Below are 26074 nucleotides of genomic sequence, written 5' to 3' on the forward strand. Positions count from 1 at the left end.
AGCATTAAAAGCAAGTTAAAATTGTCTACCTGGGTTTAAATGTCTTAAACGCCCTTCAGTAGTCGCTGCCTGCAGCCATCAGACTCCATAATTCCTCTGTCTGGTTGCCAGACAGTGTTTAGTGGACTCACTTAAAAACTCAGATCGCAGTCGGTGCAATAATTCATCCAGCGCTGCAACAAATGTGAAATGATCATGTCATTCCTGCTACTTATGGATTTCTCTACTTATCACTCAGTGCATCATCTTTAATGGTTTTATTTGTATTGTTTTTTTTATTGTCTATGAACTTATTTATTATGCTTTACCTCCTTCTGTATTTTGTATTTGTAGATTTTTACTTGTCTCACATTGAGAGCTGCTGCTGTAAAACTGAGCATCTCTTTGATAGAACAGTCTGGAGCTTTGTTTAAAACCCAGTAATCATCTGACCTCTCATGTTTCTCAGCGTGTTCAAATCCTACAGCTTAATTATTACTATGAGCGACAAAGGCCACAACTGTACCGACAAGACGAGTTGGAAAAAAATGGATAATCACAGGTGTCCTTTCAGCCGGAATGATTCAGAGAGCAATATTTCACGCTTCCAGAACAAAATGACTCAACCGAATGTGAGCTAGCTTTAGGTGAGCCGCGGGTAAAAAAAAAAAAAAAAGAAAAGAAAAAAGAACAAGCTTTTTATCCTAATTAGACGTCGAATATCCTAATGAACACCCCGCCGTGCAGGAGATGCCGTTTTGTCTCTTGCAATGTGTCGTTGTATAACTGCTGAAAAGGTCACCCAATGAAGCGTCAGGCGTCGCATCACAATCCCTCACCTGAACATCTGGATATCTCACTCTGGTCTCTATGGCAACTAATATTCTTCATCACGGCGGGGACAGCGGACCTATTCTCCTCTCAGTTCTTTCACTGCAGCCACGAATGCAAGTCATCGCACATGTTTTAGAGGCTGCAATCATTTATATATTAGTCTTTTTGTTTTGTTTTTTTATTAGTTCATCACATGATGAAAATAAAATATTACATACAATTCCATTGGTTTCCCCATCTGACAAAGAGTCAGTTAAAGACCACACGGGCACAATTACCTGCTTGTGCAGGTAATTGCTTGCAGAGTTTCCCTTTGGAGGATTAACCCAGTTGTTTTAATTGCATCTCCACTACATACATCTCAAATGCAAATGAGGCAGGACTTATTTGCATTTAAATATAAAGAGTGGAAATGTTAAAGTTCCAGACAATAAAAGAAATGCTTCAGTAAAGAACAATAACATATGCTGGCATTAAAACCTAATTATCTTCTATACCTGGGGTCAGCTTGGCATTCAACTGGGCTCTCGACACCAGGGAGCCCTGGTAATTAAATTTTTAAGAGTGGAATTACGGGCAGCCAGACGACCCACAGAGGAAGAGGAGGAAGAGGAAGAGAGAAAAGAGAAGAAGATCAGAGAGGAATTTTAAAACAATGTTTGGGGAACAAATGGGAAGCATGAAGTGACCAAAGATGAGACAGAGGGGAGGGTCACCAGGTAACATTCACACATAATTAACCCGAAGATGACCAGGACTAAGGACTGCGTGTCCAACATGATGACGTCTGTCCTTTCCATTCATACCTGTCCCTCGTCTCCGGGCTGGACCGAGCCGCCTCAGCCGAACACAACCTTGACTTCTGGAACACACACACCCATTCATCAAAATCAATCACATTCACACAAACACACGGAGACATGCAGTGAATATGGCACACACACACACCTCTTGGGATTGTCAAACCTGGATGTAAACCCATGAGTCGAACGTCTTGCTGAGAGTCTATGGATATTTTATAGGTCTCCTCCACAAATTGTAATGAATTATTAATGAGGTTACGTCTGACTGCGTGCACGCGTGTAGTCGGTGTGTGCGTACGCGTGCGCAGCGCACAGCCAGAAGATAATCCGACAAAGTGCTTTAGAAACCTGATCGCCCAAACAATCATTTCTCAGGCAACCATTAAAACAAATGTTTTCTGCAGAGGACATTGTTGTACAAGAGTTAAACACCAGCTTCCAACCAGCTCTTTGCATTTTTCATAACTTGCCGGACGCACAGAATAGATGAGCACAGTCATGAGTGTGAAGGTGTTGCACGAAGTTTATCTAAAGCTTTTCTAAAGCGCCGGACGCCTGACTCGGTCCTGTAGGGCAGATTTCTGCAGACATAGCTCATGATTTGTGAACATGAGCATCGTTCCCAACTGTTCCCTGGCGCAGCTACTCAGCAGTACGCTCCACTATAAAATATAATTTTGATGTGATGCGGCACCATCTATTGGTAGAAACATGAAACTGAACCTACTCGGGTAGACTCCGTTTGGTGCATTAATACTGGTTATAACCACTGTGATAAGTTTTGATCACTTTGTTTATTTTTTCCTGAATTGTGTTTTCATGTGTTCATGTGTAATTTATTTTAGATTAATTGTTAGTTTGCATCGGCGGTGTAAAATCATTTTATTTTTATTTTTCTAATGTTACGTTGCATCAATTGAGTTATTGAATATTGGTTTTATTTTTATTTGTATTGTTAAAATTTTATTGTTAATTGTGGATGATTTATGTACGAAGGGCTTTCAACGGAAACAAGACCGCAAGGGTTTTTTTTGAAATGCTCCTCTTAGACAGGATGTTTGACTTTATTTGTACTGTAATACATGCTACTGTGTGACTGTACTTGTACTCTAACATTCTATCTAATGAATATATTCATTCATTCATTCATTCACAAATATCGTTGTATGATGATGCATGATTTATCATAAGACATGCTCTGCATTTGTACAAGCCAATCTAATTATAAAATAGAGAACATTCTTGCTTTGATTGAGAATGAGTGTCGTATTTGAAACTTTGATTTAGTTGTAGCTTCTTGAAAACTGTTACAGCACCGTTTTAACAATGATCTCTTTATTTGACTTGAACACACGCGTCTGCTCCTGAATGGTTACGATGCTCTGTTACGTCGGCCAATGAGAGACCTCTGCGTCTGCTGTCTGCGCTGAAGCCCCGCCCTTGTGTCCTATGCTCGACCCAATCGCTACCCCGGATACTGCGCGCCCTCTACCGTGCTCTTATAAAGCTAGCAGCGCTGCGCTACAGGCCGCCGCCGAGTTGCTTCTTTTCCTCTGTTGATGGTGAGATTCTGCGAGAGAAGGATGAAGTTCCTTGTAGCGATCACAATCATTGTCGTAACAGTGGTTTTCCTCGCTTTCCCAAATGGTTCATCGGCTGACGAGAAGAAGAGCGGCCCCAAAGTAACACATAAGGTATCCGGATGTTCGCTATCTAGCTTGCTAAAGTCGGAAATTAAAGCTCTTCCTTAGTGCTAACTGTTAGCATTTAAAGCCACGTCAGAGCCTCTGTGTCCGTGACACTGTTAGCCGAGACCTAGCATTCATTGTAGTAAGATTAGTCTAATAAATCAACGCATGATATTTTGGCTAATATTAGGTTTAAATATAATTTACGGTCTTTTTTATTTGGTGCTATCAACTGGATTAATCGCTGCTGCCAGTCAGAAATATTCGCTCCTCCTGTGTATTTGTTGCTAAGCTAGCACCTTAGCCTTTGTGTCCAGTCTCGTATTTTCCCCGAATAAAATACAAATTATCAGCGTCCGAACATCGTTTTGAGGTTTAAATTATTTGTACGGTCCTTTTTCTGCATCCGTGACCGTGGCCTAGTGGGGCTCTCCGGATGTTGGTGTCAGGCCTTGTGTCTGTCCACGTCCGCAAGAACCACGAAGCACCTCGCGTTCCACTGACCCTTCCACGGACCGGTCGTTTTAAATGTTAAATTAACGCTCGAAACACTTTGTCTTCAGTTGCATTAATATGGGAAATAAGTTTATGAGCCGAAGATGAGCTGCGCAATCTGACAAAATGGTGCAGAATGGGATTAAAGAGTTTACTGGAATGTGATAACATTTGTTATAACTGGTTAAATCCTGGATGAGGTGGCGATAATTTATTTTCATTTTAAATGTCACCTTCTTTATGTGAAATTTAAATACTTGATTTCTGTTACAGGTGACCTTCGAGATCGAAATTGGAGGTGACGTAGCCGGAGACATTGTAATAGGTGTATTTGGGAAAACTGTTCCCAAAACGGCTGACAACTTTATCGCTCTGGCAAGGGGAGAGGTGAGAATACTAAACCTGAGTTTAAACTCCTGTTGAGCTTTTATACTTTATATTCAGAGTACAGTTGTCTGGAGTTTGTCTTTCATTTTGTTTTATTTATTTCCATTGAACAGAAAGGATTTGGGTACAAGGACAGCAAATTCCACAGGGTCATCAGGGATTTCATGATCCAGGGTGGGGACTTCACCAAAGGAGATGGGACTGGAGGTAAGGTGGAACCTGCCGTCTTCTCAGTGGCATTCACGTTGAGAAGGTTACCCGTTCAAAGATTCCATTCATAAAACTCCACGACTGAAGGCAACGGGATTAAAGTGTGCATGAAGAGCTGCCACTTTACTGTTGGGCAGATTATTAAGACGTTTATTTTTTATTTTTTTGGTCTTGAATAGAGCAAACATTAATCCAGGTATGTTGCAGTGTTAAATACTGTTAACTCATTCAGTGCCAAGCGTTTTCCAGCATTTTGACCTGTTTTTCAGACCCACAGAATATTGTTTACTAGGACTAAACACCAAACCTACCAAACGAAAGATTAAAGTCTCTTCTATATCATGTATTATATAATTTTATGTAATTTTATGTTTTATGTATCTATATAGCAATTAAAGTTTTTTTCCATTGTTGGTAGCGTTGATTTGAGTGTTTTTAGATGCCGTAACGGATTGATTTGTTTAAAGTTATTCTGTATGAGGAACATTTATTTGATATGCGAGGGATTTGAGTTACGAGCTCAGTCCAGGAACAAATTATACTTGCATGTCAAGAAACATTTCTTACAGCAGTTTTTATTACCGTGAAAATTTCAGGGTTGATTTTTAATTGGGCCATGAAGTGTAATCCAATGTGGAAGTAATTTAAGTTAGTGCAACCACTTGCTCTCACCGCCACAAGTCTGGCCACACCCTTGATCCTTGTGTTTTATTAAACGGGTATCGGCTGCTCCTCAATCCTGCTGATGTGAATCTTGTTTTCTTGAAAGGCAAGAGCATCTATGGAGACAAGTTCCCAGATGAGAACTTCAAGCTGAAGCACTACGGCGCTGGCTGGCTGAGCATGGCTAACGCCGGCAAAGACACCAACGGCTCCCAGTTCTTCATCACCACCGTGAAGACGCCGTGGTTGGACGGCAAACACGTCGTCTTTGGAAAAATTCTGGAAGGAATGGTGAGCGGCAGGACCTGCATTTGTTTTCTCATGTTGAAGGTTTGGGCTGTTCATTCACAGCTCCCCCCCCAATCTTTTAGGAGGTAGTAAAGAAGATTGAAGACACAAAGACGGGCAGCAATGATAGGCCCATAAAAGACGTCGTCATCGCCGGTTGTAAAGTAACTGATGTGGAAAAGCCATTTGCTGTTGCCAAGGAGTAAAGCGCTGCTTATGGAGCCACGTGACAAAAGGACTGGGGGTGTCGGGAAGCATGCAGCCCACTGTTATTTTGTTGTTGGTTTTGTTGTTGGTTTTTTCCCGCTAACAGCTCTGTGGTCCGAGAGGGGAGGGGCTTTGGGCCGTTTGTGTCGGTGGCTGCAGTCTTAAGGCACCGGAGGAGCGTCAACGTCACACGGTCACTCTGGGTCCATTTATCAACGAGCATTCCGAGGCGCACTTAACGGTTTCGTTGTTGTTTTTGTAAAGAAATGATGAAATCTGAAATAAAAGTTTCACGTTTTGATAAACTGCTGAGTGGGTTTCATCATAATAGACCTTAAAGGTCCCATTTTATGAAAAGCTCACTTTTCCCATGTTTCGACACTATTATGGTGACTTTGGATCATTATCAACCCAAAAACAGCCAAATAAGCTGTCCAGTCAATCCTGCGTAGTCCTGTAATCACCTACTGAAACGCATCGGGCAGAAACCTTTGTTAATCCAGATCCGCCGAGAACATTTGGAGTTATCTCTACGAGACGGACGGACCGGCGGGGCTCTTGTGATCGCCGGCGGTTCTGTCCATCCGTGTGTCCCCTGGGGGGTGCCATTTACTCATGTTAGAAATAGAAAACCTTTATTGGCCTTGCATTGTGGCTACACAATGAGATTAGGAATGTTGATGACCTGTTTGACTTAACTAATGGAAACCTTATAGAGTGTTATTGCATGTGAGTGGTATAAACATGCGTCACAGCAGACTGCCCAGATGAAAGGGAGCTTCTGAAATGTGAGTGTCAGCGTGACCTGCAGGGGACGCCATCGCACCAAAGAGTCCGATCTCTTGGTTTTGTGTATAATTCAAATCACGAGCTGCTCATCATGACTGACTTTTGGAAAGATTTGTTTTCTCAAACAATCTGTGAAAGCAACGTATTTACCGTCTTCCAACGAAGCACTGCTGTCGGCAGCTGTTTCGGGACACAGACAGCGTTCTTCTAAAACCAGTCAAAAGGCAGATCAGTTCAGCTTCCCCATCATATCAATGGACCCACACAGCAATAGTCTCATGATAGACCCAGGACGGGTCCTCCTATGATGTGGGGTCACAGAGGGTGTATTATAAGTTTAATAGCTAATAGAGAAAAGCAACATTTGACCAATTGTTTTATTTACTCACTTGCTTTTGAATAAGTCACATTTTACCCCACAAGGAATCAGCAGATTCACCACGACTGGATCTGAGGTTGAGTTTGTGTCTTTGTTATTTGTTTGCTCACTAAAGTGAAGTTTCCATTAGCCCTATAAAACATTCATTTTTAAATGTAGGTCAAATTAAATAAAGGTTGGCATCTGGATGATGGATATTTGCTTTTTTTCACCCTTGGGTGTTGGCGGGATCACACCGGATGATTTCATCTCAACACCGTGAAGGAAAATTGTCCGTTTGACTATTGAGTATCTTGTAAAGCACTATATTATGTACCCACCCTGATATTAAACGCATGCAGCCACAGGGAAAGTCTGTCCATACGCAGAGACGGTTTGGAATACTCCATGGTTACAGAGGCAGTGTTCCCCTTTGAGGCTTATAATTACAATTCAGTTTTAATGAGCTGTAAATTAAGTTTGTTCTTAGTTGTAAAAAAAAAAATTGTTACTCTGAGGGAAAACTTCATTTCAGATCGAAACGGAATCTCTGACCAGCCTTTCTTGTTTTGCTCGGATTCATTCGGGCATCCAGTGACTCACCAGAAGAAAGGTATGGAAAGAATTCACTGGAGTCGGCACAACCGCCGTCCCGGTTAAACCCCCCGTTGTTCGGTTTGGCCTTGTTTGTGGCGACCGGGGATCGTCCTGTGAAACTGTTATTCTTCTCTTACTGGCTTTACTGGGAAAGGGCCCGGCAGGCCGGACATGTCTGGCATAGCTTCCTGCTAGAGGCTTTGTGTCTGAGATTAAAAGAACACTGCAGAGGATCACAAAGCGATGCGTGCAGGATGGAAGGTCCACGTCCTGCCGTCCTATCGGGGACGAGAACGCTCGGATGCTTGTCTCCTCGCAGTCAGACCTGACTGGAGAATCCAGGAGGAAGCTGGACGATTCCAGATGTCCCCGTGTGAACCATGATGTCTCTTCAGATTCAGGTTGACACCGTTTAAGGCGTCGGTCCAGAACCCACTCGGGGCTCCGGTACCTTTCAGCCACTTGCATGCATGTGGAATCAAGAGTGGGAACGGGAAGCAGTCAACAAGGTTCCTCCAAATTCAGAGTTACCTGTCCCCCAGGACAGGTGTTGATGGCAGGTATCAACAGAATTAGAATAATGTATAAAGTGTTCAGCCTGCAGGCAAAATGATTTAAATAGAGCCGGGGTCGAGTTCACAATCGCTGGTGGGAAACACAAACAGTCAGTGCTGCGAACGTCCTGCAGGAAAACGTTTGGCAAGAGGAGGATAAATAAACAACGCAAGGAGTGACGTGGGAAACCCAGCGTGGGAACTGGGCCTTGTTTTCTGGACCAGGATCTGACGGGCTTCTGGGTTCCCACCCAGACCCGGTGTTGCCTCCACATCTACATTGTTCTCCGGTTTCCTCTTGGGTTCCTCTTCCCCTCCTTTGTTGCTCGAGGAGTTTGTCACATTGTTCTGTGGGGGAAGCTTTCTCCGGGTGAGTCGCCCGGGTTCTCACGATCTCCTGCCCTTCCTCCATGGATGCTGGATCCGCTCTGAACCGGAAGATGCTGCAACAAGGCCGGAGAGAGTGTCCTAATCCGGGTCTTTCTGATGGCTCTCCATTGTTTGACACTGGACAAATGTCTTCTCTGGAACTCATGTCTAAGATGTTGATGGGAGGAAATATCTACATAATCAGTGAGAGTATTTCCCACAGAGGGAATCCGTTTTCTGATCAATATTTCCCCATCTAGAAGAGTTTATGTTAATATGAGAAGCATTTTTATTTACCTCAAGGCTTCTTTTTTTTTTATCTCAGTGGCTCAAATATTACAAAATTTCGATCAGATTTTTATTTTGATCCATACAAAATTTCATGATTTTCCTCAGGTTGAAATTCATATTACAAATGTACAAATTATAGCATGAGAATTTAATCAGGGGGCAGTTTTTTCTCTCCAGGTCTATATTCAATCCATCGCCTCCTTCTCAGTCTTAGAATGAAAATTGCCGTTTCTCTATTTGTTAGCAGGATTACTGAAAAACTGCTGGATGGACCTTGATGAAAAATCTGAAGATGTGTCTGATTTAGATCCCATTCAATTTTGAGAGCGATCCAAATACCAGTCTAGATACAAAAAAAATCTGGATTTTCCCATTTACTAAAAATGGAGGCTTTTTCAAAAAAAAACTATCTTGTAAAATATGCATGCAATTCACTCATCAGAAATCCCAGTCATAAAGGGGTCCGATATGAACCATCATGCAACATGTCTTCTGGATCTGATCCAGAATGAGGTTAGGAAAAAAAATAACATTTTAACATTAAAACCCATTTATGGATTCAGAGATCAGTTAAAAATACACGTCAACTCTGATTCACTTTGACTTTTCATGGTTGGTGTGTAAAGATACCAAGAACAATCTAGAACCTTTTGATGATGATCCAGATCATCATGTGGACGGTGTAGATCCAGTTAGGAGCAAATTTTGCGTTATGTAGAATGAGGCCAAGTCCTCAGTCTCCGTGTTTATGAAGTGAAAACGTCCCGTTAGAACCCCCGTGTTCCATCAGGGCGGGCAGGTTGGGAGTGACCCCCCCACATCCCCTGCTGACCCAAACAAGCGGCAGGCCTAGCAACCACACGTTGTCAAGCGCCAGGATCGAGTGGCTGGTTTGCTATCTTGTTACTAACCTGATAATCTGTTTGGCACAGGGACCCTTTTCCATTGCTTCTTGTATAACCGTGTCTGTGTTCAGACTCCAGATGAGAGGCTGGGTCAAAATGTGACCCCAGCAGGGACAAAGGGCCCATTTAAATGGAGAAAAATGACTCCCTGTTTCACTTTTCCTTCAGTTTTTGTATTTATCCTCCTAATGTCCATGGGTACAATGGTGCATTTTAATAATATTTCTACTCATAGATCCTTCTCTGTGTTCCTTTTATCAAAAGCGCCTTATACAGAGAAGGGAGCTTAACACGTGTCATCTCATCTGTGTCATCTCATTTGCTTGATTTGCCTCTGAAATAGAGACTATGTACCGATTTATACACATATATATATATATATATTCTCAGAATTGAAAATTATTTAGATTATACTTTGAGGCAGGCTGCATCTATTTCCTGGAAGGTTATGTTATTTTTATAAGCATATATAATATTAATAAGAAAGATGATTAGATATGCATATAAAAATAACATAATATTTTAGTATAGAGATGCAGCCTGCCTCAAAGTATAATCTAAATATTTTTTCATTCTGATAATATTATTACTTTTGTTTTGTTTACTTTCTTCAGGGGGCGTGTACAAAATACCCACTTCCTGGTTTGGTTTACCCATGATGCCTTGCTGGCTATAAATACGGTATCTCTTTCCGTGAGACGGAGTGTCCGCTGGACGGTGTCGAAGTCGCGTTCTGCCCGTATACAACCGGTCACGGTGGAGCCTTCGTCAGCAAGTTTCTCTCAGATCTACGGAGGGTGACTTTCCTGTGGAGTTCTTAATAAGTAGTTATTGTTTTTGTTTATCATAAGAGCCACAAAAATTAGAATTTCTTCGAAGATATGCCGAACACAGCGGAAAGGTAGGAAGATGCTAATCATTTCCTCAAAATGTCAGAGAGTTTAGCTTCCGAATATCGTAATTATTATAACGCAATTCAGGTTTTGTTTCGGGTCAATATGAACTTCTAGTGGGACCTGTAAAAAACAGTTTGACTTTACTTTTAGCAACTCGTTAAATATGGAAGACAATACTGCGACATAAAATTAGCTTACTTGTTTGCCTTTGAAAGCGGTTGACGTCAGATACGAGCTGCTAGATATTTAAAAGATCCTAAAAGAGGCACTTTTTAATATAAAAAGCATTTATTGCTGTCTGACGCTGAACACATCCCGTGTGTGTGTGTGTGTGCTTGTGTTTTTTTTGTCTCTCTTTCTTCCGGGGTTCCTGAAGCTCTCTTTGTTAAAAACTTTAGCGTCTTAGTCGAAAGCTGTTCCTGTTGCATTCACTGTCAATCAGTGAGTTGGTTATTATATACATTATAACAACTAAAGTGTTAAGAAGTGAAAATGTCCGTTTTCTTGATAAATGTGACATAACCCACTGATTCTCCACTCGTGGTGGGGGGGGGGGGGGGGGGTCAGAAACGTCTGGGTTGTCTAACTAAAGCTACCTGATTGTAAGTTCCCCAGTTAGTGGAAAATTTGTAAATCGAGGCACTTGGATGTTTCTATTCCACATTAACTCTCTTAATTATTCTCCGCTGGCATCAGGAACTGTCGATCAGCTTTTGGCACCGACTCCGAGGCTGTGAGTCGCGTACCGGATTTAAATGGACTCATTTGGAGGGGCTTTTGGATGCAGAGAAAAAAATCAGTTTGCAAGACTGTCATTAGGGCTGCACGGTGGCGTAGTGGGTAGCGCTGTCACCTTACAACAAGATGGTTCGAATCCCGTCTATGCGGAGTTTGCATGGTCTTGTCGTTGAGATGATTGTCTCATCTACGAGAAGATGGATGGATTATTGATTAAGTAACTATTCCAGGCAGAATATTGTCTGCTCTACCAACGTCATCAAAACGTCACGGAAGACCAAAAAGACGTTCTTTTTTTTTTCTGCATTTAAAAGACTGTTTTTCCTCATGGAGGCATTGTTGAGTTTGTTGAATAAAAGACCAATCTAAAACATGCGTTTTGATAACTTTAATTGTAATTTGGCACTATCCAAGTAACAAGGCGCAAATACTGCTATCTGACGAGCTGAAATGGGGTCGTTTTAGCAAAGAAGGGATAGTGATGCATTTCTGCTTGAGCAGCTAATCTACAGAGTCTCTGGTTTGAGATATTTAAAATGCAGGGAACATGATAGAGGGGTGAATTGTCGGTACCGGTATATCTTTTTTCAGTCTGTTGTAAGTTAACGTTGACGTTACTCTGGCTCCGTGGGGCGGACGCTGCCTCTTCACTTGGTGCAGCGGCATGTCCTGCCTCAGCGTTGGACTTGTCAGACACGCCCTGATTCTAGATGAATAGGTGGTTGCCAAGAGTGACGTTATTACATGTATTATAATTGTGTAACTTGTCAACAGCTTTGTTATTGACAGTTGGCTTTTTGTCTGAGACGGTGACGTGGTAAACAGGAACTGTTAACCCGTGTTAGCATGCTAGCCTGGGCATTTAGCTCAATGTGGTCTGCCCTGTTTCTCTCTCGACGTCTTTCCAACATGCTTTTTTTGTCAAACTCCCACTGGTCAACAGTTCACTGTCCTGCGCTTGCCTAACATCTTCACCAAACAAGAGTTCTGCCTTTTTTATGACTTGGCTCTCGGGGTTATAGTGTTAGATGTTGTTTTGATCTTCTTGGAAGACTGAGCTGAGCACTTCCTGTTTTGTTTGAGACGTGTGTTCCTTGGCTGTCGGCCATTCTTCAGTGCTCAACCACCCCCAAAACAATTCACCTGAAACTGTTCCAAAAACATCTTGCATCTCAGGAAGAACATTCCGATTGTGGAAGCTTCTAAATTTTAAAAGCAGCTTGACATCTTTGAATCGTTCTGTAACACACAGATGATTCAATCCTGGCATATTAATACAGCCCAGGCTTGGAGACATAATGTATAATCTGTTTTTAGGGTGACCTTCTAACCCTCCCGAGCAGATAAATGTCGCTCCTACTTGGAGCGGCATCATCGGTTGGGGAGGGCTGCGTAAAAGTATTGCCTTTCAAAACAAGCCGGCATTTCAGTCAAGGACAGCCTCAAGGACGTGTCGCTCTCTGAAAGTGAATATGGAAAAAGAAAACAGGTCTTGACGTCTTGGCAGGCGTGCTAACCTCTTCCTCCGTCTGCGTGCTACCTGTCGACCGCCCGTATGGGTTTTAGTCTGTTTGTTTTGTGTGAAATAAATAAGCACTTTGGTTTCCTAGTGTTCTTGAATGAGGCGCTACCGACCTCTCGAGAGGTTGCCTAGGTCTTCCGCTTGGTGCAGACAAAACCCAACAGTAACGGATGATCATATGTTGTCGGCGCCGGTAAAAACCGTTGCGCTGATGAGAGGAAAACGCTGCAGGCAGTCTCGGGAGGTGAACAGAACAGGCGTAGTGATATCAGGTGTTCCTGGTTACCTGTCCTGTCTGCAGGGAAAATGGCTCACCTGCTGCCATTTAATATTGATTAAAGGACCGGTTGGTACTGGAACAAGTATTTGTTGAGTATCGTCAGGGCTGACTGCCCTCACGTCTGCCCCGAGTTGGGCTGTAACTCAAAACACAGAAGATATGTGTCCCAGAAAGCCTCCTGAGCTATTTCCAGAGTTGTTTCCAGATCATGTGCTCGTTTGATGTGTTCCTTCCACCCCATGTACAATCCATCAGGGCCTCCTTCAACGCTTTTATAAATCACAGGCTTTGTTTAATGCGTCTGTGCCATCGGTTCCACATAAACAGAACCGCTGACCATGGATTTTCAGGACATTTGGTCGACTGTAGCTAGCATTAGCGGCGCTCGTTTGTGCATTATGATGCGAGTTGGTTTGAAACGTGGTCGCAGGGTTAGGATAATGTCGTTCTTGCAGACCTGACTACGAGCTGCATGGTTCCTTTGAGTCGGTCCAAAGTGTTAACAGCAGAATCGGCTGCTTCCAATCAGCCATTAGACGTTTGTTTGCGCAACATTTAAGAAATCTAAATGAATTAACAAGCATGTTTGCGTCTTTGTCTCCACTTTCCGTGTGTTTGGCATGTTGTTTTGTCTAGGCATGAACTAACTGGTGATTCTTTCTCCTTCCAGTTCCTGGTTAGCGGGATCTCGGCAGCCCGGCTCCATCCCTCGGGCTCCGGGGCCTCTGTGGTGTTCCTGATGTCCCTCACCCACAACTGAAGATCCCGGGTGGGCGAGGGAATGGCAGGGATCCCTCTCTCGGAGTGCTACTTCACAAGGTGATTGTCTTCCCCTTCAGAACATGGGGACAACTTGTAAATAATTTGTCTTGGTAGCATCTACATGTGTGAATCCATCATGTCAAATGACGAGCGCCGTAACAGACCCCAAGAAGGGCAACATTTAAAGGATGTTCACTTTGAGTTTTAAAAATAAATGCTTGAAAATGTCACGACAGGGAAAGAAACGTGCGAGACCGGTCTGCTGCTAGGACAGACCCACAGGATAAAGGTTAAAGGTTAAAAACAGTTACAGGTGTCAAACTGATTTAGATAGTTGCTTCATTTCACTGCTGCTAGTTCATTTCCAATTGAGATGAGGAGAAACCAGAAAACATCCCGGTTAAGTCGGGAGGTGGAGCTTTACATTCCTCTCTGGTTTGTCATCGGCTCCTGCAGATGGTTTCTATTGGACGAGCCGATGAGGTGACGATACAGCGAGCCGATGTCGGCTTTACCCGTCCAGCTGCTGTCTGGCTATTAGGGACGGGAATCGAAAAGCCAGTTCTTGTTGAGAACCAGTTCTCAGTGTTTAAGTGTGAATGTTGTTACACGGCACACTGTTTACTTCAAAAGAGAGAATGACAGCAGGACGACTTGTAAAGAGGATTTAGCATTGAAGGGAGGAAACGCTAGCAATATTCAAAAGTATTTGCTCACACAGCGTGCGATAACTTTGAAGGAACGTCGCGTTTATGATCAGCTCCAGAGAGAATCTCGACCCAGCATGTTAGCACATCCGCTACTGCAGGTAGCCGACTATCACTGCCCAGCATGTTAGCACATCCGCTACTGCAGGTAGCCGACTATCACTGCCTAGCATGTTAGCACATCCGCTACTGCAGATAGCCGACGATCACTGCCCAGCGTGTTAGCACATCCGCTACTGCAGGTAGCCGACTAACAACAGAAACGGAAAACCTTTTCAAATTTATGTTGTCACATTTGGTTTCTAAATGGTTTCCAGCTGAAATTGCTAAACCCAATCCCTCCCCTCCCGTCCCGCCTGCAGGATGAGAAGTTAACGGTGACGCAGGCCGCTCCAGCAAACGGGAACCCCTCTCTCCTCCGCTTCCACTACCAGCTGAGTGAACGCCACTCGGCCCTCTGGGAAACGGCCCTATCGGAAGACGGCCTCTTTCTGGAGATCCCTGCCGGGTCGTTGGTGCAGGGTAGCAAAGAGGGGTGAGGATATGTGAATGAAAAGTCTCCACGGGGGGGCGGGGCTTTAGTGCTAAATGAATAGCATCAAATACTCACGGAGATCAAAGGCTAATTAAATGAAGAGCCAATGGAACTGCTGCGACTCTCATTACAAGCCCATCTGACCCGGTGCCACAAGGAGGGGGTTCTTTGTTCTCATCCCAGTCTATCCTGCTTTTGACAGGAACGAACCAGGCCTTGAGTTGATCCATTTTCTCCCCAGCGTAAACATAAAACATGGAGTTTTATGCTACATAGAAGTGGAGCCTGTCGTTTAGTTCTGAGACAAATAAAACGTATGCTAATGAGCTGTTTGCGTGAAACAAAATGCTAACGGTTCGCTGCATCCGTTTGGCGGCACACCCAGAATGCCTTGCGACGTAAACAACAATGGCCACCTACATGCAAAATACGTTTATACAAAAATATAACAAATGGAAATTATCACTGAACATTTTATCTTAGTAATGTTACTGGCAGCAAAATAACTCGTACAGAGCTAACATGCCGGTATAGTCGGGGTTCCTTTTTAAATATGCTGCTTGATTGTGACGCTGAAACGCACCTTCATCGTCTTTCCCGGCGTGTCCTTGTCTTCCTCAGGCTAACGGCTCTGCTGGAGTTCGCTGAGGAGAAGCTGAAAGTTAACTACGTGTTCCTGTGGTTCCATAAAAGCAGAGCGGATCGCTGTAAGCCCTTTTCATTCTCGCTCCTTACGAGAGTATGGGGCGCTTGTTTTAAGCGTCTTCTCGGTGGACTCACCCCCCTGTCCCCCTGTCCTCCTGTCCTCCCCAGCGTCCATCATAAAGACCTTCAAGTACGTCGGCTTTGAGATGGTGAAGCCGGGCAGCCCCTTGGTACCGGCCCGGCCCGATCTGGCCTTCATGGTTTACTCTCTGGACAACGGTAGCTCAGACGAGGAGTGACTGCCCCCCCCCACCCCCCTCCCACATAGAAACCTGTTTGCTCTCTGAAACCAACCGAGCTCCTCTCGTAGCCTCATCATCTGTTCGTGGCTCCATCGACGAGACAAACGCCTCGTTGACATTCAGGAGCGGTCGGATTCTCGCGTTAAAATTCAGCGTGTTTGTCCGACGGCCTCCGGAGGACAGAGACGACGTTTGTGGGGCTAAAAGCAGAGAACTGCGGGTTTGATGTGATCAACGGAATGTTCTAAAGTATAGACAGGTGAAATCCTGATTTCATATCGCAGCATGTACGCCTTTCAGCTCTTCCTGATATCATTCCAACCCGTTTTATTTCTTTAGCGCTCGTGTAGCTGAAACCGTCTCCGAGCCACGAAGCGGCCTTCATCCCGAATGTGACAGCGGTGCAGCTCGTCTGGGTTGATGTTTGTCGGTGGTCAAGCTGCAAGAAGCTGTTCCTGTTGCTTTATATTAAAACATAGTGTTTAACTGTGGTTAAGTTTGAGGCCCGGTTTGTGCCTCGTCAGCGTTAAAGTCAAGTCTAGAAATAGTTAGTCTGCAGCTGCCGCGCCTGTCTTTGTTACAGGAATTCATTATATGGAATAAATAATACAATACGCAGCAAACGGGGATTTCATTTGTATGTTTTTCTAGAGATCTGTTCATTAGTATCTCCTTTACTTTGACTTGACGTGAACCTGTGAGGCAGCGACAGTCGCTTGAAACCAGGCTTTTCGTGCCTAAAGAGGAAGCGTGCAATGTTGATATTTTCTACTCTCGAGTCTTACTGGGAAGTGTTTCCATGTTCCATGTTTCATCCCGTGTGGAGAAACGATGCGTCTGAAGCCCCTCGGGCGGTTCCTGCGTGGTTTTTAAAATGCCAAAGAATCCATTCTCTCGTTCAGACCGACTTTCTTTGAATTATATTCATGTAATCCTGGTATGTAAAGCAATATTATCCGACATTCCCACGCCAGCCGCACATGCAACGCCTCAGAGGCGCGTAGCCGGGTTTTCTTCTGCATGTGTTCCGACCAAGCGAGTCTTCGTTGCTACTGATTGATCCCTGATTATAAGCTCAAATGATTCTCAGAGGTATATTTTTATGTGTTTATTTCTCCAATGTTTACTGTTCTAGTTGAGGGATTTGTTTCTCAGTGATGTAATTAGCAACCACTCAATGACAATCCACTCTTGTATACTCTGGAAATGTTTTGTCTTGGAATGAAGACAAATAAATCTTGTTATGTAAATGAGTTTTCTGTCTTCAATCGCTGGTAAAACGTTCAAAACACGAGGACTTGATTCCATGTTTGGCTTCATTCCGTCCGGATATGAAACTATACTGATTTAATTTAATCAGGGACGTTTTTGGGATCTCTGCCATTAATCCCTCGCCGGTTCGGCTCCGGTCTATTTCCGGTGATCGGGGCCGGACGGGCAACGCGGTGCTTCACTGGCGAACGCAGCAGCAACCGGTGCGTTCACGCCACCCTGCGGGGGTCAAACGGCAACAGGTTGGGACTGAACGTTAAAGGTAGCCTGCAGGTGTCTGGCCGAATCACAGCTCTTGTTTCCTTCAGGTGTGATGATGCATTCAATGTCTCTAGGCTCCAGACTTTTGTTGGCATTAATGTTAAACTCATGTTATTGTTATTGACTGCATTATGAAATCCTGTTTAAGGCCTCATGAAAGTGACTCTGCTTACGTCAGCAGGGAAAGTAAGGCATTAAAAGATGTGTCGCTAATCTGGACTAAAAGACAAGAGGCAGATAGTCCCTTCCTGACCCTAATCTGAAAATGGCTTTACATAAATTTAACTGAGTTCATCCCAGATTCCTGCGTCGGATGCGCAGCGTTTAAACCACTCGGTGATTAATCCGGTCTGAACGCTGCTGCAGGGAGGCCTGAGGAGCGGGTAAATAAAACCCTCCTGTTCTCTCTAATCTCTCGCATGTCCTCTCATAGCGTCATCCTGAGGCGAGCTGCAGGTGGAGATCCTCTGATTAATCAGTGGAACAGATGTGAACCCAACCAGTCGACCTATCGACTGGTCAGCCCCGGTCAGGGCGGAAATTGTGCAAACACCGGCATTTGTCCGTCTGTCCGTTAGCAAGATAACTCAAGTTTCTGGAGGGATCTTGAAGGAATTTTCAGGAAATGTTTGGAGTTTTACCAGGAACAGATGATTTGTTCTCTTGTTTTATTCCTAATAATAATTGGTGATTAAAAGATCCACAGCCAGTGATCCATCCCCTGGTTTTATTTTTAGAAACAACACAAATTCAAACACACCTAATGCTTTTTGCATCCACGCTCGACATCATTCATTCCCAAAACGCACAAATGAAAGGCGTGTGGGGGCGTCGCTACTCCTTGTCCTTCTCCTTCTGCTCCTTCTCTTTCTTGTCCTTCTCAGCTTTGGCCTCCTCCGCTTCGTGCTTCTTGATCAGCTCCTGGACCTCCTTCAGCTTCAGCACTTTGATGCAGGTCTGGCCGTTCTCACGGGTCAGGGTGGCGACCTCCACTGAAATGACAGAGGATCAGGGCGGAGGAGTGAAGTCGTGTTTTTGTCCGAACGATGAGTCATGCTTTCTTATTATTGGGCTGGAGTCCACACCTTTCTCTGCAGACAGCTTGCTGACATCCATGGTTTTATTGAGAACTTTGATGGCAAGAGCGAGCGCCGTTGAAAGAGTCATTTCTCCCTCCTTGAAGTCCTGCTTCAGCATCGAGACGGCAGCCTGGAAGGGAGCAGAGAGATTTAGAAAAAAAAAAAGGAAAGACAAACGGAAAATATATAAAAGACAGAAAGAAATGCGAAGATGAATACTGGAGACACAAAAACCAAAAGGGTGTTCGTCTAAGTAGGTCACAACATCTGTTTATTGTGAGCATCCAGTCCTTATTCGAGACCAGGCTCAAACCCCTGTGCAGCTGCGCCATCTAGTGTCAGAAGGTGGAATTGCACCGTTCCAATTCCCTCGCCCTCAAGTTGGACCAAAATGTTTAAATCCGAATATCCTGGTCTGACTCAATGACTTTTCAATTCTGCCCATTTCATTTTAAAAACGTATTATGCGGGAAACAAAAGCGCTCCTGGGAGACTTACCGCGCTGTTGTTCCCGATGCAGGTGGCTTTCCAGCCGCCGTAGTTCCCACTGGGGTCGCTCTGGTAGAGCTGGAAGCCGTAGTGTTTATCCCAGCCCATGTAGAGCAGCGACACTCCAAAAGGACGCTTTCCTGTGAGGACAGACGGACAAACGCAGACCTCAGAAGATCGTCCTGGGTTTTAAGCAGACGGGGGTGCAACTTCTTCAGAACCGCGCGGCGCCGTTTGTACCTCCAAACTGTGTGTAGGCCTGCTTGATGTCGCACAAAGCCGTCACCAGCTGCTCGCACGGGATTGGCTCCTGGTACTGCAGCAAGTACCTACAACGGCATCACCACACTCATGTCGTGTCGGAAGAGAACCGGCAGAACTCCGACCCGCTTTGACCTTAAGTTACCTCTGTGCTATCAGTCTCAGCTCATTGGTCAGCACATTAGCGTCTGATGTGATTCCCGCCACGCTGCACGCCATGTCTCTGCAAGGAAACGGGAAGATGTAGGATCATCGCATCTCTGAGCGTCTCCTCATCCAAGAAATATTTCACTCCAGTGGAAAATTATTCACAAAATTAAACTTCACGCCCGTTTAAGAGACTCTTTCTCTCAAACCAAAATGCCAGCAAAATCCCAGAGCGGGGCGGACGCACTCGTTCAGCTTGTAGATCTTCTCGGAGAAAAACACTTCGTCCAGCAGCTTGTGAATGTTCCTCCTCTCAGCCGCCAGCAGCACGCCGTCACTGGCCAGGATCCCCAGGCAGGTGCCGGCGTGGCCGATCGCCTCCATGGCGTACTCAACCTGATACAGACGACCTGGAAATGACACGCGGTGCAGTCCAGATGTGGAAGCAGATGTGGTTAAAAAAAAAAAGAGTCTTCATAAAGCAGCAGCAGAGAACAGATGTAAACAAAACAACAACAACAACCAGTGGAAACAGTAAATAACTCTTACCCTCTGGTGAGAAGATAGTTGTTCGTGAATCGTATCGACGGGACTGAAAGGAAAAAAAAATCAGTTTAAAAACTCGAACTGCGTTGAGATTTTAAATCCTATCGATCACGACGCTTCTGAAGGCAGAAAGACGAGAAGACCTGCAACAGCTGTGGACCCAAAACTGTGCCACAAGCTAAAGAGAAGCTAAGTTGAGCATCATCATTTTTAAATAGAACTCATAAAAAGCGGTCAGGAAAGTTCACTCACCATCTTTGGAGACTTTAGGAAAGCTTTCCCACTGGTGAAGACAATATTAAGTACAGCTGAGCGTCTTTATGACGACAACGGATATCTCAGTGAAAGACAAAAATGAGCTATAATGTGCCTTGATTTCCAAATAGCTAACACGTAATAAAGGCGATTATAATTGCTAATTAGACGTTGTTAAAGCTTAACTAGTTTGGGTTAGCGCTAGCTAGCGAATCTTTATGACTATGCTCGGTTTAGCGCTGAAACAAATGGAGATGAATCAACAGAATTTTAGCCTCGGCCGCCAATCAGGGTTTAAATCCTCTAGCTGGTGGCGAAACCTTTTTAAACAAATTCTCTATAAGACGTATCGAGGAATCGGGACGTTATGACAGCACGCGATTATATGTAATTTGCTAAAATATATATAATAATACGCTTACCGCTTGAACGGCTTACTGTGCGGCGGGTCTTGATGACGTCATAAAAATGAGTCGCGTCAACAGTGGGGTTGGGCCCGCCCCACTCTGCCTCTGATTGGCGCCACCTGAGGTTTGTTTGTTTGTTTTTATAAACTTTATTAACATAACAGTGAAATACAAATATACATATATACTTGCAAAAGGAAGGAATGAGAAGGAATATAAACAAATATAAACAAACCAAAAACAAGAATATCATAATATAATAATATACTATCGATATTCCAATGGTGTGATCATTTGTGATATTCATCCAAAATAGAATGCGCTCTAACAGATAGCAAAATAATATCACTACAAACAAATGTAAGTGGTGGACAGCGCTGGTCGCGTATATATGTAATTCACTCTTTTCTCCACCAGGGGGAACGCTTGCCTTGAATGTACGAACACGGCTCGAGGCCTATTTACTTATTTTCCTTTTCTTATTATTTGTTTCACTTTGTGTGGAAATAACCTCATAAAACAGAGGAGAATATAGTCCTCTGGGCTGCTTGATTTGTGTCCCGTGCTGTACGTCAGCTCTGGAGGGGTGCCGAGCTGTAAGCCCAGCCTGGCCTCTGACCTTTGACCTGTCTGGTCAGGTGGAGGTCGTTTCCAGCCGTGCCTTTGTTTATTACAAGGTCAGAGGTCTGTCTAGGTCAATCTTCTTTCTCTTTCCGTCCTGAATGCATGTGATCTCATGATCCGTCCTGTGAATTTGCGTGATGAGCACCAGGTGATGAGTTATCCATTCAGTCAAATAGTTATTCAGCGCTATGACTTTGTAAAATAAACCTCTCTGTTTCTTGTTTGTGGCCATTCCGTTGGTTAAACACCGGAGGGTTGCCACAGACTGGCAGCTTACTTTGAGATTATCAACAATAATCACATCCTCACATTGCTCTCTGAGGATCTGAGCAGGGATAGAGAGTTTACAGCTGCAACACCGCAATAAGCAAGCCACGCTACCCCAGTGTTTATTCAGCGAAGAGGAGGATTCTGTGTCTGATTTGTTCTGTTGGCTTCGGCGTCGGCTGCGGAGCTGGCTTGCAGCTCGCAGATCTGAAGACAGATTTTAGATCTGCTTCAACATATTTATCTTTAAACAGCCTCTGGCAGCGCTGGCATTGATCTCGCTGTCATCTTTAACATTTGAGCCGAACACGGTATCCATCCCACGCCGTCTCAGGAGCGATGGCTGTTGGCCAACACTGTTTTGACACGCGGGCTTACGGCTGAGTGACGGATGAGTGTCTCGTCTGGTCTGTTTGGCGTCACCTGAGGTCATTATCCAGTTCCCGGAATCAGAGGTCTGCTTTAGAGCCGTTTACACAAACGTGCAACAAAAGGTGTCTCAACAGGAGTCGATCAACGTCAACGTTTACCGGTAGTTATAAAACCTAAACCGAGCGATGGATCTGAATTATTTCAGCCGATGCAACAAGTCTTTATTTTATTTCGTCCTTTTATTCCTATTTTTCACTGACCATTCTTTGCTAGCTGTGCGGAGCCTAGCCCAGCAGTCTACAGGCGAGAGGCGGGGTCCACCCCGGACAAGCCGCCAGTTCATCACAGGGCCACAAACTGACAATCAATTACGTGCACACTCACCCCAACGGACAATTTTAACGTGATCATTTCATCTAATTTGCATGTTTTCGGTGGTGGGAGGAAGCCGGAGAACCCGGAGAGAACCCAGGCAGACACGGGGAGAACATGGAGGTGGTTGATGGAGGCATCACCTGGCAGGATTGAGCAGCCCTGGAGGGAGGAGTTTATCTGAGATCAGCAGATAAATCTCCCAGATTCACAGGGTGTGTTATTTCTTTGAAGCTGGGGAAGAGTTGGATTTCAACCCACATCTCCACGGTGATAACAAAAATGAGAAGACTGTAATCTTTCAACAGATTCGGCTCGCCGTTGACGCGTCTGGAGGACAAAGGGCCTGTTCCTCACCCCCATCATTCAGTCAAAGACAACTCCATCGGTGGATAAGAGAGCGAATCATCAGCCGGGACACATTTTAAATGCCGTGTGTGAATCCACATAAATATTGACGAGGAAAGAGCTGCACCGCAAACCCAGACTGCCATCCTGCAGAACAGGATGGCAGTCTGGGTAAATAAAGGATGCGGCTTTATTTATTTAGGCGTTTTTTTCTTTGGCTGCGCTGAATTTATTTCTTTCGTGATTTACTGTATTCCCAAATGTTAGACTCACTTGTCTGCTCTTAAAGCATAAAAACCCCCACTGTTCGCTTGCTATGAAAATAAAAACCTGTATTTTGTTCCTTATTAATACTTAATTGTTCTTTCAATATCATGATTAATAATACATTATTGATATCTAATCACAACTATTAGTAACTATTACACCCCCTGCTATCAGATCCCGCGTGTTCGATCCGATGAAGGATAATTGAATGTGAATTATTCACTTCCCAACATTTGTTCCAGGGGAAGGTCCTCCCTTCATCCCACCCACGCGCCACGCGTGACACTGCTACGTAGCTCCCACCCTGCGGCCCCGGCGTGGACGCGCAGCGCGAGTGCACGCGCTGGTAGGACTGGCCGCGGTTGTAGACGCGAAGAGAAAGGAGAGAGGAGCCGTGGGAGGAAGGAGACGTGACGGGAGGACTTAGGACTCCGGCCAGAACCCGAACCCGATCCCGATCCCGAACCCGGACCCGGATCCGGATCCGGATCGTATCTGCCGCGGATTTGGAGATCGGAGCTGCGGGAGACGCACGACAGCGTTTCCCTGCGGGTTCGGACGGGAGGCGCACAGCTGGTCTCCTCTTCCTCGTCAGAGAAGAGGGCTCAGAAGCAGCGGACTGAAGAAGGAGGTAAGCCCCCCCCTTCCACTCCAGGTCCACAGACTCTGCGGGGTGGTGGCGTCCCGGTCCACGCTCAGGTGTCACGTTAGATCACATGATGCGTGTTGTTATCGTGATGGAACCCCCCATGTCACCTTACATAACGCGTTAATGTGCGGATGTTGCGTGGCGTGCTGGACTCGACATCTGGGCTGCAGTCGTGAGCGTGGAGAGTGACGCGGTGCAGCAGGAGTCGTGACGCACGGACGGGATGAGGAGGTGCTGGATGGGATGGGATCGGTTCGGTGTGCGTGTCGGGGGAGGGGGGGGGGGGGTCCGTTTTTGGACGGTCGTCACATTTTACGCCATGGGTGAGGCGCAAAGGCTGCTGACGTCACACTGCTGCTGCGCCATGGAGGTCGGTGATGACGTTACACCGGCCTTCCACATGTTGGAGGCGACTGAGCGGATGAGCCGGTGGCGGAGGTTCACCTTCCAGGTGTCTTCACGCCTTCAGGCTGCTTTGCGTCATGCTTTAAAAGGTAGACCTCGTCTGAAGCGCAGCTCCTGAAAACCTGCAGGAGTTCTGGAATGTTTCATTTTGCGTCTCATTTAGCGTATTTCTAAATTCTTAGAACTCGGGCTTCACGCTCCGACCTGCTGCTGTGAACCAGGATGCGGTCGGTGCTGAACATACAGGTGTCAGCGCGGCTATAAGCATCCAGGTGTATTCGTAGGACCGCCCACAACGCTGGGGGGGGGTGGAGTCTGACATTGCATCTGTCTTTGTCCTGAGGCGACTACCTTCTTCAGGTTTCCGTTGTCGTTCCCGGCGTTCAGCAACAGAAAATTCAAATTTCCCAGGAAGTGCTTTTCCGGAATGGCGCACATTATTTGTTTTGTTTCATTTGGGTAGTTTCCCCCGATGCAGCTGCAGCAGACTTTATTTCATAGGGTGGCTCAGTCGGTTGGGCCTGGGGAACCAGAGAAGCCACCGGTTCAAATCCCAGCCCCAGGCTGGAGAGGGGCCAGTCTACTCAGAGCACTGCCCTTGAGCAAAGCTCCACCCCCCCGAGCGGCGCCTTCACCCTATGCCCTCTACGCACGCTGTGGGGCCCCTGTACATGTGTCCTTGTACTGGACGGATGAATTTTGTCACGGTGTTTGCAGTGGAACATTTCAATAATAAATGAAGCTTCCTTCTCCTTAAGGAAAAATTAGGTGCCTTTGATGTACCGTCGATCTGCGAGGGATTCAGGAAACTCTTCTGGAGTTGCTTGGGAAGTCGGCTCCTTAAATGTCTCAGGTGTCTCAGGTGACGCAGAGTAAACAACGTTTTGCGCAAACGGCAATTAACTTTCGGCCCGTCGGCATTGATGACATCAGATGTCGTCTTCCCCCCCGGGGCTGGTTAGAACCGGTTTCTGAGGCCCAGCAGGTGGATGATCCGGCTACGTAGCGCCGGAGTAGACGCACCGCCGCGGAATAGCTAGCATTCGTCACCCTGGCGTGATCTTAGCCATGCTGCCCCATCCGTGGCGTTCTGGCAGGCGTCATCTCAACGGGGGTGGGTCTGAGAGGGCTTACTTTTTAAAGACATGGTGGTTATTTCTATGGTAAAAGATAAACGCTAATACGGCGTTAACATCTATCATGGATGCCGTGGCACTTTGACCACATCTGGTCGCATTTTTTTTTATCCTCAAGGACTTGGACGCAGCTGTGCGGAAAATATTCCGACATCTGAAAATGATCCCGAGTACTTCCTGAATATTGGCAGTAGGTCGGATCGTTCGGTGACACATGTGAAGTCTCCTCCTGGTGACGTAGACAGTTTCAAAGGCATCGCTGCATTATGAATGTCATTGGCTGGTCGTTAGCATGCTAGCAGACGCCCTTTTGATGCTGTTTGTTATTCTCTCCATTCAAAGCGGCCCGCTGTGAATTTCTGCAGCCGTTATTGTTCCTCACATCTCTTTGTAGTTTTCATTTGTCGCTGCTTTGGGCGTAACCAGACTGCTCATTGTGAAGCGGAGCGGGTCTCAGCTCGGCCGCTCAACTTTATTTATGACACTTTCCACTTTAATCTGGCACTAATTGTTAAATATATTGTAAATACATAAATAAAAATACCAGATCATTTATTCGTGTCAGTGCCGACCAAACTTTGGTTCAACTAATAAATGAATCATTTTAAAAATGAATAAATCATGAATTTGTGAAGCAGAAATGCTTGTTTGAAAGTCAGAAGTCATTAATTCCTGCGTTTCCCTGGAAACCGGCGCTACCTCATCCTGCAGGGAGTCTAAGGATAGACGCTGATGCATTTTAAATTTAGTGAAAGCTGCGTCCAACCACTTTATTTGAACCTTCTAATTTTAGCTTGTTTGCTTAAAACCTGCATGATTAGCTGTATTTTTTTCAATATTTTTGAAACCTCTCCAGATCTCAGGGATTAGCATGGTGAGCATCAGATTATCTAACGACAGGGATGACGGCCAACATGACAAAAATGAAAGTCTTGTGAAGCCTTTTCCTCTTTATCTTTGATTTTTATCTCTTTATCCTCTTTTAACGTTTTTCCTCTTCATCTCTCTTTCCTCATTAAATTCCGGGGTTTAGCGTTCGGAGAGTTCGTCCACATGATCCACGCGACTCCCACCCAAGTCATCTGCCTCGCTGGCGTCTCTTTGATCAGCAGT

General features: G+C 45.2%; 3 protein-coding genes across 3 annotated transcripts; 2 read left to right on the forward strand and 1 right to left on the reverse strand.

Annotated features, from left to right (window-relative positions):
- Positions 1-3132: 3132 nt before the first annotated feature.
- ppib (peptidylprolyl isomerase B (cyclophilin B)) lies at positions 3133-5859 on the forward strand. Its single transcript, XM_068739895.1, has 5 exons — positions 3133-3310; positions 4073-4186; positions 4300-4393; positions 5166-5350; positions 5431-5859. The coding sequence occupies exons 1-5, from the start codon at positions 3176-3178 to the stop codon at positions 5551-5553; spliced, it is 651 nt and encodes a 216-aa protein (XP_068595996.1). The 5' UTR covers positions 3133-3175; the 3' UTR covers positions 5554-5859.
- Positions 5860-13509: 7650 nt separating this feature from the next.
- Positions 13510-17057, forward strand: oaz2a (ornithine decarboxylase antizyme 2a; the record flags this gene model as incomplete). The annotated part of the gene is given in 5 exon segments (XM_068739896.1): positions 13510-13590; positions 13592-13672; positions 14685-14857; positions 15479-15564; positions 15671-17057. Coding segments are annotated over 5 exon segments (552 nt in total), but the record flags the coding sequence as incomplete, so codon positions are not given.
- Positions 17058-18050: 993 nt separating this feature from the next.
- LOC137893687 (proteasome subunit alpha type-4-like) lies at positions 18051-20611 on the reverse strand. The gene is made up of 9 exons (XM_068739111.1): positions 20537-20611; positions 20112-20142; positions 19863-19905; positions 19561-19723; positions 19312-19389; positions 19146-19234; positions 18915-19045; positions 18423-18546; positions 18051-18329 (listed from the first exon to the last, which is right to left on the reverse strand). Exons 2-9 carry the CDS (start codon positions 20112-20114, stop codon positions 18172-18174), a joined length of 789 nt encoding a protein of 262 aa, XP_068595212.1. The 5' UTR covers positions 20115-20142; positions 20537-20611; the 3' UTR covers positions 18051-18171.
- Between the last annotated feature and the right edge of the window lie 5463 nt (positions 20612-26074).

This window comes from Brachionichthys hirsutus, chromosome 5, assembly GCF_040956055.1.
Source record: "Brachionichthys hirsutus isolate HB-005 chromosome 5, CSIRO-AGI_Bhir_v1, whole genome shotgun sequence".
Taxonomy (NCBI): Eukaryota; Metazoa; Chordata; class Actinopteri; order Lophiiformes; family Brachionichthyidae; genus Brachionichthys; species Brachionichthys hirsutus.

Coding starts and splice junctions, on each gene's coding strand:
- LOC137893687 (XM_068739111.1), bottom strand. Junction 19,390..19,560: donor AAGATCTACAAGCTGAACGA/GTGCGTCCGCCC, acceptor GTTTCCTTGCAG/AGACATGGCGTGCAGCGTGG. Junction 19,235..19,311: donor CTGAGACTGATAGCACAGAG/GTAACTTAAGGT, acceptor ATGCCGTTGTAG/GTACTTGCTGCAGTACCAGG.
- ppib (XM_068739895.1), top strand. CDS start 3,176: ATGGTGAGATTCTGCGAGAGAAGGATGAAGTTCCTTGTAGCGATCACA. Junction 3,311..4,072: donor GCCCCAAAGTAACACATAAG/GTATCCGGATGT, acceptor TTTCTGTTACAG/GTGACCTTCGAGATCGAAAT. Junction 4,394..5,165: donor CAAAGGAGATGGGACTGGAG/GTAAGGTGGAAC, acceptor TTTTCTTGAAAG/GCAAGAGCATCTATGGAGAC.